Below are 13,519 nucleotides of genomic sequence, written 5' to 3'. Positions count from 1 at the left end.
TCACAACCCCACAGAGAGAAAGAGAGAGGGAGACAGTGATGACTCACAACCCCACAGAGAGAGGGAGACAGTGATGACTCATGACCCCACAGAGGGAAAGAGAGAGGGAGATAGTGATGACTCACAACCCCACAGAGAGAAAGAGAGAGGGAGACAGTGATGACTCACAACCCCACAGAGAGAAAGAGAGAGGGAGACAGTGATGACTCATGACCCCACAGAGCAAACGAGAGAGGAAGATAGTGATGACTCATGACCCCACAGAGAGAAAGAGAGAGAGAGATAGTGATGACTCATGAAACCCACAGAGAGAAAGAGATAGGGAGATAGTGATGACTCATGACCCCAAAGAGAGAAAGAGATAGGGAGATAGTGATAACTCATGACCCCACAGAGAGACAGCGAGAGGGAGATAGTGATGACTCTCAACCCCACAGAGAGAAAGCGAGAGGGGATAGTGATGACTCATGCTTCAAAGTTCCCCTGGCTCCGTCAAAGTCAGTCAACAGAAAAGCATTGTTTGGTCAGGATAGTAAAGTCATGGTAGACTATAGAAAAGCTATGGTGTTGTTACAGAGAAGCTGTCATTTAGACACACAATGTGCTCCTGCCACTCTGTTGTTTAATATTTCACTCACCACATTCCCAATGAATACTTCATTCAAATGAGGGCAGAATTCAATCGAACCTGCACTCCAGGAAACGCACTGTACCCCTCCCTTTCAAATGACCCTTCTGCATGATCTGATTTAGCAAATACTAGTGCTACACTCTACAATATGAATACAGAGTTAGGAGGTGACCTATAAACAACTAGGACTGTTGGAGGCTGTCTGAATATCCCATGGTCAGATTCATTTGACCAAGCATGCCTTTATTTTGACAAGCACCCCATCAGAAATCAATAACGCCCCATACGTTTGTACAGAGACACAGAGATCTGTGTTTTACAGTGTGGTGTTATGTTGGTTTCATCAGTGTTTCTGAGGCTGTAAACCATAATACATATCACTGATACGAGGGGGGGTACCAAAATGTTATGCATTTAAAAAAAGAAATCTCATTTGCAGGGGCTCTTTTCCAGAGCAACTTACAGGAAGGAGCTTTGTTCAAGGGCTCGTCAACAGATGTTTCACCTAGTCAGCTCAGGGATTCGAACAGCGACCTTTTGGTTACTGACCAAACGCTCTTAATTTAACCGCTAGGCTACTTGCAGCATAAATATGTGTTGCTGTGACAAAAACAAAGATTGTCATGGGAACAGAGAAGAGTTTGTTATGTTTCTTCATTTAGCTTCAAATGTGCTGTCGTTATGGTGAGAATCACCCAAATCCTCCTCCACTGAATTAATGTACTCTACTCTTGTTGGGGTTGGCGACCCATGTTATCTCACCCACTGTGAAAACTAAAAGACACTCAACTGCACATTTATTCAAATAGGCTTTCATGCTGTGCAGGAAAAATTGTATTCCGCTTCTCTCCTGAATCCTGGTAACTGATTTTGATAAGAGAAAGGCTGGGGAATATATAAATGGGCACATTGATACGTGGAGCTACAGACAGAGAGACAGACGGCCTAGAGCGACGAAATAGACAGACAGTGGTGATATAGGGGGCTGGCCATAGTTGGGCTAGGGGAGAGGGGGGACAGAGAGAGAGAGAGAGGAAGATAGGAGGGACACGTGCTCCACGCGTGTCCTGCGTCACGCCGAGGCTAATAGTTTTCCATGTGGGGGACTGGCACGTCCCACGCTACACTAAGCAGCTGAAAAGATAAAACCCCTGCAGTGACTCATCACCACCCTTGAGAAAAAAGAAGCCCTGAAAAAGAGAAGAAGAATATGGATGGGAGGCCATCTTTTCAGTTTCTTAATGAATATGCTAATTGACAGTGTTATCTCTCTGATGATTATTAAGGGTGTTCCGCCGGGCCCTGCCTCGGGGTAATGTTGTAGAAAAAGAACGGCCACGGGGGCTTTTTATAGGCCCGTCTTTGTGCATACGTGTCAGGGCCTCATAACCATTTCATCACACGTAATGAAATGGTTAAATACTGGTTAATATGTGTGAACATATGTGTGTAGGACGTGTGTGTTTGATTGGGTGTAGGTTTTCTGTGTGTGTGTGTGTGCGTGTGCGTGTGTGTAAGCAGGTAGCCTAGCGATTAAGGACATTGGGCCGGTAACCGAATGGTTGCTGGTTTGAATCCCAGTCCTGACTAGGTGAAAAGTCTGTCGATGTGCCCTTGAGCAAGGCACCTAACCCAAGTCGCTCTGATAAATGACTCAAATGTGTCTGTGTACTGACTATCTGTGCAAATTGTTCTGCTAGTAACATGTATGTGTTCGTGCATGCATCGTTTGTGTGTGTGTGCATGCATGAACGTGTGTGCATGTGCACGTGCAGCACAGTGTGTCAGCCCTGTGTATATCCCCTCCTGCATATAATCCTAATCCCTTTTGATGTTTGCTACAGCACCGTTGAGAATCTGCTGCTTACTGCATTCCTTCTCCTGGCTATTCATTCCATCCAGAATTCAGTTTAACCCATTCAACAAGGAGGTCCTCGGAGAGATATCCAACATATACTCTTTACAAATAACATCATTTTATACTCTAGTTCATTAATATTTACTATACAGTTACATACAGCATAGATAAAACAAACATTGTTTTACAAATTTGTGATTTGTTGACTCAGATGGAGTGTACTGTATACTGTATATTAATCTATGCTAGCAACATGTCATATACTGTATTGTAAATACTTTGGAATTCTCCAGTTGTCTGTTTAAACATATAAGCACATAGTAACCACATAGCTATTTGTTGATGCACAGCTTCTCTCTCAATCCGTAGTCGTCCTGCTGCATTCTGTTGATAACCTAGTGCTCATCGGTGGATTCAGTTCAAGCTGCTCCTCTACCACCTACTGCAGCTTCACACTGATTTGTCTGGACTGGAATCTGGAGTCACGACTGTGGCTCGGCCTGTCGTTGATTGTCCAGACATTTTGATATTAACACATGAGCAGTGGTGGAAAAAACACCCAATTTTCATACTTGAGTAAAAGTAAAGATACCTAAATCAAAAATTACTAAAGTGAAAGTGAAAATCACCCAGTAAAATTCTACTTGAGTAAAAGTCTAAAAGTATTTGGTTTTAAATATCTTTAAGTATCAAAAATCAATGTAAATGCTAAAATATACTTAAGTATCAAAAGTAAAAGTATAAATCATTTCAAATTCCTTATTTTAAGCAAACCAGACGGCATCATTTTCTTGTTTTTTAAATTGACAGATAGCAAGTAGCCACTCCAACACTCAGACATCATTTACAAATGAAACGTGTGTTTAGTGAGTCTGCCAGATCAGGCAGTAGGGATGACAAGGGATGGTCTCTTGATAAGTGCGTGAATTTGACAATTTTTCTGTCACGCTAAGCATATAAAATGTAACGAGTACTGTATGGAAATGTATGGAGTAAAAAATAATATTATTTTCTTTAGGAACGTAGTGAAATAAAAGTTAAACGGTAAAGTACAGATACCCCCCCAAAAAAAGTATTACATTCAAGTATTTTTACTAAAGTACTTTACACCACTGCACATGAGTGTTACTCACAACTGTGAAGGTAGGAAGAGAAAGCAGCCTTCTGTTAATGGCTATGGTCACAGTGAAGAGCCGACCCGTGGTCCCATTCAGATTGACTGGACCTTTAGAATAATTCTTAGTTAAATATCCACCGTAGACATAGCTGTTTGAGATGTATACAGTCTCCTTTCAAAATGACCAGAAGATAATGTGAACACTTACCAATTGATACCAATTAAATCATGTCATGGTTTGAATGGGTTTAGTCGGTATTGTGTAGATTAGAAAGCAAGTGCTAATAAAGTCGTTCTGAGGTTTGTTCGTGATGGATCTCTAGTCAAATGCACTGCTAAATCACCTGGGGGTATTTGTGATGCAAAGCAATCCATCATTTGCTTGAGAGCTATCACAAGTTGGTGTGTGTATAGGCTATGTTTGAGGCTATGTGTGTGTGTTTGAGTGTTTGGGTGTAACTGTGTGTGTGTGTGTGTGTGTGTGTGTGTGTGTGTGTGTGTGTGTGTGTGTGTGTGTGTGTGTGTGTGTGTGTGTGTGTGTGTGTGTGTGTGTGTGTGTGTGTGTGTGTGTGTGTGTGTGTGTGTGTGTGTGTGTGTGTGTGTGTGTGTGTGTGCACACGTCTGTTTTCGTTCAATGTCACCAGTGACCGCACCATCATGGCTAACAGAGTGGGTTTGGAATTTCGTTTACCTCATCCATCCCAGCTGGAATATGAATAGCACTTCACTCTTTGACCCTATGACAGCTCATCATCGGAACCAGCTGCTCTGGTTTCTGTCTGATGGACATGAGATGAAAAAATCATTATATTGCTTTAAATGAATGCTCCTGTCTATAGATGTCCTATGTAACTGAACTGTGCTGTCCCGATGTATACAGCCGTTCATACTGTGGATCCTATCTAATTGAGCTATGTTGTCCTTGTGTCTTTGTGCAGGTGTTTCGGCCCAGTTGACGAACACTCGTCTTCGTAGGAACACCTCAGTGGGAACACCTTTCTGGATGGCGCCAGAGGTAGGCCTCATTCCTTTTACCTCGCTAGACACTTACACAGCACCCAACACTGGACCTGTAGAAAGAATGCTGACTTTTGTTGACCTTGATAAGTAGAATTTATTTATTTGACCTTTATTTAACTAGGCAAGTCAGTTAAGAACGTGTTCTTATTTACAATGAAGGCCTACCCTGGCCAAACCCGGACGACACTGGGTCAATTGTGTGCCGCTATGAGACTCCCAATCACAGCCGGTTGTGATACAGCCTGGATTCAAACCAGGTTGTCTGTAGTGACGCCTCTAACACTGAGATGCATTGCCTTAGACCGCTGCGCCACCCGGAAGCCCCGAAAAAGAACCAAATCTCACCTGAGTGTTGGCCTCTGACCAGCTACTCAATGTTTTTGTCTGTCACAAGACACTAGTGCTTGGCTGGCTCACACCACAACATGATGCTGAAGATGACCTGGTTAGAACAGCCGTCCTTCTTTTTTTACATGACTTTTACATCCACTTTGCAAACGTATTTGGTGTTAACTCATGCGGAGAAATGGCATTTTACATAACGTTTACATAGAGTATAGCTAATGACATTAGATTCGGAGGTGGATGTCCTTTCAGGTGGACCATTTGAGTAAAAAAAGACTTTAAAAAAAAAACAACGTACAGAACACCGAACAGAAACAGAGAGAGGAGTGCGGCAGATAGTCGATAGGCTATCGTAAGGCTTCTCTGCCAGTTTTGGAAGTATTTTACGAAGGGTTGGATGGTACCTACTGTGCTTTGTTGGAAAAAGATAAGAGTACCTCAAATTAAGTGGATTTGAGTTGAGGGTAAGGCAAGATGGATTCTAGTGTATCTGCTTGGCTCGTCTTGTTGTCGTAAATGTTGAATATTCTTCATGACTGTTGAGATAAAGATTCCGTATTGCTTACGGTTTCTTGTTATTCATGTGAGTTGTTCATGACACTACTCTTCATCTATGTTTGTGCGTGTGTACTGTGCTGTGGTGTGCATTCTGCACGTTAATGTGTACTTCATTATGTTCATGTGACATTTTGTCATTTAGAATATTTATTTATGGGACCCTTGTTGATAAAGGTGTCTTAATGATGTTGTAATTGTTATGTTTGGACAATATGATGCATTTGTTGAGTCCGCTACTAAAGTATGTACCTTGGGAATGATTACTGTTGTTTCCCTGCAGGTGATTGAGGTGTCTGGGTGTGGATTTAACTGTGTGTATCGATGCTCTGTCTGTGTACGTACCGTATGTGTCTCCTATGGGGAGATCTATTTTGTTAGTGGGATGCCATTTCGGCCTAAGGATATTGTTGATGGCGGTGTGTGTGTGTGTGTGTGTGTGTGTGTGTGTGTGTGTGTGTGTGTGTGTGTGTGTGTGTGTGTGTGTGTGTGTGTGTGTGTGTGTGTGTGTGTGTGTGTGTGTGTGTGTGTGTGTGTGTGTGTGTGTGTGTGTGTGTGTGTGTGTGTGTGTGTGTGTGTGTGTGTGTGTGTGTGTGAGCGAGTGTCCTATATGTACAATATTCCCTGTAGATGCCTACAGCAGTTGTTGATAAAGGTGTGCCCGTAACTCCCAAGACACTCTCAGTAATATTCTCCTTAGAAAAGCTTTTTGAAACTATTAGAAAGACAGACTTCATTTTCCTGCCGCTAATCGTAATGAGGGTGTGTGCGCCTGTCTCCATCTACAGGTTATAGCGTGTGAGCAGCAGTTGGACTCCACGTATGACGCTCGCTGTGACGTCTGGTCCCTGGGCATTACTGCCATAGAGCTGGGAGATGGAGACCCGCCCCTCTCCGACCTCCATCCAATGAGAGCTCTCTTCAAAATCCCCAGGTCAGGCTCCTATAACTGCACATTTAACCATCTGGGGATTGAACCGGGGTTTTCAGTGCAAGATATCCAACAGAGAAGGAAGTAATTGCCTAACTCACTGAGCTAAAGGCTAGGCGTTAGCTATGAGAGCTAACATCTGTTGTTAGATATCAGACAACGAGACGTTATTGCAACAACTAACATCAGCCTAGCAATCTAACTACTACACAGATGGCAGCTGTGGTGGCTATTCATAATGATAAATGTCCAATGGGGTAGGGGCAGGGTAGATGTCTGTTGAGGGGTGGTAGAAAGTCAGGGGGGGGGGCAGGGGGAGCAGGTAGCTAACTAGTGGTGGCTATTCAGCAGCCTGATGGTCTGGGGGTAGAAGCTATTGGCCAGTCTTAGTTTTAGCCATAATGCTCCTGTACTGCCCGCATTTGAGTGATGAAAACGGGGAGAACAGGCCGTGGCGAGGCTGAGGTCCCTGATGATCTTCTTGGCCTTCCTGCGACACCTGGTGTTGTAGGTGTCCTGGAGGGCAGGCAGTGTGCACACAATGGCGCATTCGGTTGAGCATACCACCCTCTGAAGAGCCATGCGGTCAACGGCGGTGGAGTTGCCGTACCAGGCTGTGATGCAGCCTGACAGTATGCTCTCGATGGTGCTCCTGTAGAACACTGTGAGGGCCCTTCATACACAAAAGAGCAACACAATCATCACAACTAGGTTTTATGCACGCCTAGTCTATATCATATTCAGCAATCATATGTCCATTACTGCGCTTTTCAGTTGGTAGAATAGAACGTCAAAGTAGGGCAGTGCAGGCGGTTTGGACTGCAATTTACAAAACCATTTGCACTCTACAGTTCTGTAGCCATCGAGACGAATTGGCCTTCCATACAACTGTCTGTGGGGCTTGGATCTGTCAGAAGGCAAAATGAATAGATAGCTTTCTTTTGCATTACAGCAGCTTAGACGTACCACCTCTCTCTGCTGTTTACTGTGATCCTCCTCTTTCTGTTGATACATAGGGAGGAATCTAGATCATCTTTTTCCTCCTCTGCCCCCACTGTGTTGGGGGCGGAGGAGGTGAATGGTTATTGATTACTGTCGTTGGTCTTCAGGTTGTGAGGCGGGTGCACAAGCGCTCATCACCGCTGTCATCTTGACGCCACAACATTTTGTCCATCTCCACCCTACCACTGTGTGCGCCGACACACAGAGGCACACACACACGCCTCACTAGACTGGAAAAATTGCACATTGCAAATGACAAAAGAGTAGCTTCCTCTCTATTCTTTCTTTCACCTCTCTCTCTCTCTCTCTCTCTCTCACTCTCTCTCTCTCTCTCTATCTCTCTTTCTCTCTATCTCTCTTTTTCTCTCTCTCTCTCTCGCTCTCTCTCTCTATCTCTCTCATTCTTGCTATGACCCTCTCTGTCTAAAAACACACACACACACACACAAAGGCCATTCTTTCAGCTCCCCCCTCTGTTGTTAGTGTACTCTTTGCCTTGGGGGTTTTTTGCTCCAGAGCAGTCATCATCACACAGCTTTCTCTGAATCTTTGTGACTGCTGTTACAAGAGCTGCAGGCTCTCGCCACACACTTCCCTCACACTCCTCTTTCACCATGCTGGCCAGGATCTCCATTGAGAAACCATGTTAAATGGACAAAATTCAATAGATTCAGTGGGATGATTGCCACTGACTTTTGTATTTTTGGTTGCCAAAATTCCCTTATCCTTTGTTTTGCCAACACTCTACATCCAACGCTGTCCTGTCATGCCAGCAGACAGGCTAGTATACAAGTAATCAAACACATTGAGGAGGTTTGTAAATGCATTTTCACTAATGCATTCAAATGGGCCTTGAGTTCAACAGTGATTCATTTCATTCTCTTACTCACACACTAGTGACCAGAGGAGGTACGCGCTGTGTTTTTGCTTGAAGTGCTGTCCCCATTTAATAGCCACGATGACATCACCCAAGATGTCCGGAAGCTGTTCCTCCACTGGATTATGGCTAGGGAACCTGTGTTCAGGATTATCCCGGTTTGATCCCAGAGAGAGCAGTTCTGCCAACACTCCCTCTGGCCTGGCACTGCCTAGCAGTGACCCAGCCAGATAAGGGACGGGAACAGACCCCAGGTCAAGTCTAAAATACACACTACACATGCAGGCAAGCATACACAACCAAAATATGTCCCAGCATACAGTGCATGTCCAAAATACATGAATTTAGGTGAAGGAAGGGTCAAAGGAACAATTCAGTTTGTCCCCATAGGGGAACCCTTGTTTGATGCTAGGTAAAAGCCTTTACAGAGGGTTCTACCTGAACCCACTATGTAGGGTTCTCATAGAACCCCCTGTAAATGGTTCTACCTAGAGCTCTCTATGAATGGTTTAACCGAGAACCCTTTTATCTTCTTCCTAGAACCCTATATGAACAGTTCCACCAGCCTTACTAGCCTTTAAAATGTAATAATTTATGACAGTATATTACATATATCATAAGGCCTTTATTTGAGAGCCTAATTATACCCTAACACTTGCATAGTTAAATAAAGTAAAAAATATGTTTTTTTTATTAACACAGTGGTGTTAGGAAACTCCTGGTTTACAGGCCACATCAGGCCTGCTAGTTTTGGAATCCAACCAGAGTTAGGATATCCAACAAGGGGAATTTTGTAGGGAAGATTGACTATTGAGAATACCTCAATCAATCATCTTAACTGGAACAACCATCTAGAACAACCATCTCAGTAACAGGTGCAATAAGTCCAACTACTAACAGATTGGATTAGTTTAGAATAATTCATGCTATTTTTCTGTGTGTAGCATAAAATGTATCAATCTACATGCAAAAACACAGACATTAAACAAACAATTTTGAAAACCACCCTGCAAAAGAGTATGCTAGGAAATATGATATATGTTTCTATGTAGAACCATTCTTGCCTTCCAAAGAGTCCTTCTTGCCTACTAAAGTATCATCAAAGAGCCCTTTCTTCCAAAAACGGTTCTTAGGATGACAAAGGTTCTAGGTGGAACCCTGTACCTTACAAAGAACCGCTGTCTTCCATATTTTTTATTTTATTTATCCGTTATTTTACCAGGTAAGTTGACTGAGAACACGTTCTCATTTGCAGCAACGACCTGGGGAATAGTTAGAGGGGAGAGGAGGGGGATGAATGAGCCAATTGTAAACTGGGGATTATTAGGTGACCGTGATGGTTGAGGGCCAGATTGGGAATTTAGCCAGGACACCGGGGTTAACACCCCTACTCTTACGATAAGTGCCATGGGATCTTTTAATGACCTCAGAGAGTCAGGACACCCGTTTAACGTCCCATCCGAAAGACGGCACCCTACACAGAGCAGTGTCCCCAATCACTGCCCTGGGGCATTGGGATCTTTGTTTAGACCAGAGGAAAGAGTGCCTCCTACTGGCCGTCCAACACCACTTCCAGCAGCATCTGGTCTCCCATCCAGGGACTGACCAGGACCAACCCTGCTTAGCTTCAGAAGCAAGCCAGCAGTGGTATGCAGGGTGGTATGCTGGGTTCTTCAGATCAAAACGGTTCTTGGTAAAACCCCATACCTCCGCAAATAACCCTTTTGGAACCCACCGCCTGTGGAGGAGGAGAAGAAAGATACAGGAGTGTATAGGAATGGTCCAAATGTTTCCCGGAATAACACACTTTAAACACATTGAGTAGGTTGTACTAATAACACAGATCAATTAGTTGCATGAGAATTGTATGAGATATGATGAGCTCGTTTGACCACCGCTATTATCTTGACTCAATATTATTGATGGCTGCGTCCTTTTACAATTGGCAAAACCCTTTAGTCTCTCACCAGTATATCCCTACAGTCCTTGTTCCCTCTCAGCTCCTTGATTCCACATTCAGCTCCAGTATCCAGGTCTAGATAGCAGATGTTTGACTTTCCCCTCCCCACAGCTTCTCCAGACCTGTTTGTCTTCCAGATAAGAATTCATTTTAATAGTGGGAGCGTTGGCAGAACAGAGTCCATTTAAATGTCTGACACACACTCTGTCTATATGGGGTGTGAACTAAGTGTGATAACCAGGAGATGTATGCCCTCCCGTTACAGCAATGAATCGCTGTCGTTGCGGACGTGAAAAGGCCCCGCTGCATTAGCGAGTCAATATCAACTCTTACATCCTGTGCCAAGCACCCTCTTATAAAGAGACACTTTAAACAGGACAGGGAATTATAGCAAATTAGCGTTATTGTTCCTTAGTGGGTGAGGTCTTGTCTTGTCAGGGTTGGGGAGCTAACTACAGTGTCTGGCTGTATTTGCTTGTTAAAGGACAACTTTTTTGTATTCATTATGGTTACTTTGAGATTGGAGTAGAAAGTCTGCATAATGGGCATAATGTCTTATAACTGTGTTATATCCCGATTGGCATAACACCTGTCAACATTTTGATGGTCCCATGACAAGTTTATGTCAGCATTCTGCAAGTACAACCTGGTGTTGTTTAGGTTCGAAATCATTTGTTGGTGTTTTTCACCGAAATGCTTAGATCCAAGTGGCCTTAAAGTTTCCCTATGTGAGTGTCAGGCTTAACGCTGAGATTTCTCTTGGTATCTGAAATGAAGCACAGTGTTAACATTTCATTCCATCATCCTGCTCCCAGCCGTAGCCTCTGTTCTCCTCCCAGTCTGTGTAATTCACATTTTATCTTATCTTTTGATGATTTCCCCCGTACAGAAACCCTCCCCCTACCCTGTACCAGCCAGAGCTGTGGTCGGACCACTTTAACGACTTCATCTGCAAGTGAGTTTAATGGGAGCTGTGTGTGTGTGTATGTTATGTGTCTGTTGGTGTGTGGGTGCGTGTGTGCATGCATTTGTGTGCTTGTTTGTGTGTGTGTGTGTGTGTGTGTGTGTGTGTGTGTGTGTGTGTGTGTGTGTGTGTGTGTGTGTGTGTGTGTGTGTGTGTGTGTGTGTGTGTGTGTGTGTGTGTGTGTGTGTGTGTGTGTGTGTGTGTGTGTGTGTGTGTGTGTGTTGTTGCTAATTACGGAGCACAAAAGTGTAAACATTCCCTCTCATTTACAGGCCAAAATACTTGCTTTATTATCCTCTTCAGATTTGCTCGTCATAAACCATTCACCCCCTAAAATAGAAGCATGAATCAGAATATCACAATGTTCAGTTGCTGATTGCAAGGCCCAGAGCATCAGTAACATTCTCCCTGTCCAACTGTCTCACCCACAGATGTCTGATCAAGGACTTTGAGCTGAGGCCTAATGTTCTAGACCTGCTCCAGCATGTGTTCATCAAACAGATTGTAGGCCGAGAGAGGATCCTGCAGAAACAGCTGATGGAACTCATAGACCTCAACCAGCAGATAGGAACCACTGGGAAGACAAGGTACCGTCATGATGCAGATGACCTCTGTTAGACAATGGTAGAAAGATAAAAGCTACAAAGGCCCCACATAGCACTATGTATTCAGGATCCAACTGACCTTTGCATTAAATGACTGTCTCGCCTTGTTCACCAACTACTTCTCAGATAGAGTTCAGTGTGTCAAATCGGAGGGTCTGTTGTCCGGTCCTCTGGCAGTCTCTATACGGGTGCCACAGGGTTCAATTCTCGGGCCGACTCTTTTTTCTGTATATATCAATGATGTCGCTCTTGCTGCTGGGGATTCTCTGATCCACCTCAACGCAGACGACACCATTCTGTATATATCTGGCCCTTCTTTGGACACTGTGTTAACAAACCTCCAAACAAGCTTCAGTGCCATACAACACTCCTTCCGTGGCCTCCAACTTCTTTTAAATGTTAGTAAAACTAAATGCATGCTCTTCAACCGATTGTTGCCCGCACCCGCCCGCCTGACTAGCATCACTACTCTGACTCTCTGGTTCTGACTTAGAATATGTGGACAACTACAAATACCTAGGTGTCTGGTTAGACTGTAAACTCTCCTTCCAGACTCACATTAAGCATCTCCAATCCAAAATTACATCTAGAATCGGCTTCCTACTTTGCAACAAAGCATCCTTCACTCATGCTGCCAAACTTACCCTCGCAAAACTGACTCTCCTACTGATCTTTTACTTCGGCGATGTAATTTACAAAATAGCCTCCAACACTCCACTCAGCAAATTGGATGTAGTCTATCACAGTGCCATCCGTTTTGTCACCAAAGCCCCATATACTACCCACCACTGTGACCTGTATGCTCTAGTTGGCTGGCCCTCACTACGTATTAGTTGCCAAACCCACTGGCTCCAGGTCATCTATAAGTCTTTGCTAGGTAACGCCCCAACTTATCTCAGCTCACTGGTCACAATAGCAACAGCCACCCGTAGCACGTGCTCCAGCAGGTATATTTCACTGGTCATCCTCAAAGCCAACGCTTCCTTTGGCCGCCTTTCTTTTCAGTTCTCTGCTGCCAATTACTGGAACGAATTGCAAAAATCCCTGAAGCTGGAGTCTTACATCTCCCTCTATAACTTTAAGCATCAGCTGTCAGAGCAGCTTACCGATCACTGTACCTGTACACAGCCAATCTGTAAATAGCACACCCAACTACCTCATCCCCATGTTATTTATCCTCTTTCTCTTTTGCACCCCAGTATCTCTACTTGCACATCATCATCTGCACATCTATCACTCCAGTGTTTTTTACTTGCTAAATTGTAATTATTTCACCTCCACGGCCTATTTATTGCCTTACCTCCCTATTCCTCTACATTTGCAAACACTGTACATTGATTTTTATTGTGTTATTGACTGTACGTTTGTTTATGTGTAACTCTGTGTTGTTGTTTTTTGTTGCACTGCTTTGCTTTATCTTGGCCAGGTCGCAGTTGTAAATGAGAACTTGTTCTCAACTGGCCTACCTGGTTAAACAAAGGTGAAATAAAAGAAAACAAAAAACGTATGGAACATTCTAGAAACTCCTTCCATATGAATGTCATAATGTATTTCATAACATCTCCCTGTTGGCCATATAGACCTATTCTTATATAACCGTGCATGTTTGACATGTCATAGTACAGTTATGTTACTTGTTATCTCCAAAAGGGAC

The 13,519-nt window shown here is 43.8% G+C and overlaps 1 protein-coding gene across 1 annotated transcript in view; it reads left to right on the top strand.

The window, feature by feature from the left end:
* Positions 1-13,519, top strand: part of myo3a (myosin IIIA) — a 68,423-nt gene that overhangs the window by 22,676 nt on the left and 32,228 nt on the right. The window contains exons 5-8 of the mRNA XM_055928911.1: positions 4,545-4,621; positions 6,315-6,460; positions 11,186-11,251; positions 11,692-11,847. Coding sequence (XP_055784886.1) covers positions 4,545-4,621; positions 6,315-6,460; positions 11,186-11,251; positions 11,692-11,847 — 445 coding nt within the window. The remainder of the gene's footprint in view (positions 1-4,544; positions 4,622-6,314; positions 6,461-11,185; positions 11,252-11,691; positions 11,848-13,519) is intronic.

This window comes from Salvelinus fontinalis, chromosome 7 (genome assembly GCF_029448725.1).
Source record: "Salvelinus fontinalis isolate EN_2023a chromosome 7, ASM2944872v1, whole genome shotgun sequence".
In the NCBI taxonomy this organism is placed as follows: Eukaryota; Metazoa; Chordata; class Actinopteri; order Salmoniformes; family Salmonidae; genus Salvelinus; species Salvelinus fontinalis.
The sequence above is the reverse complement of the archived record's forward strand: the minus strand, read 5'-3'. Positions and strand labels throughout refer to the sequence as shown.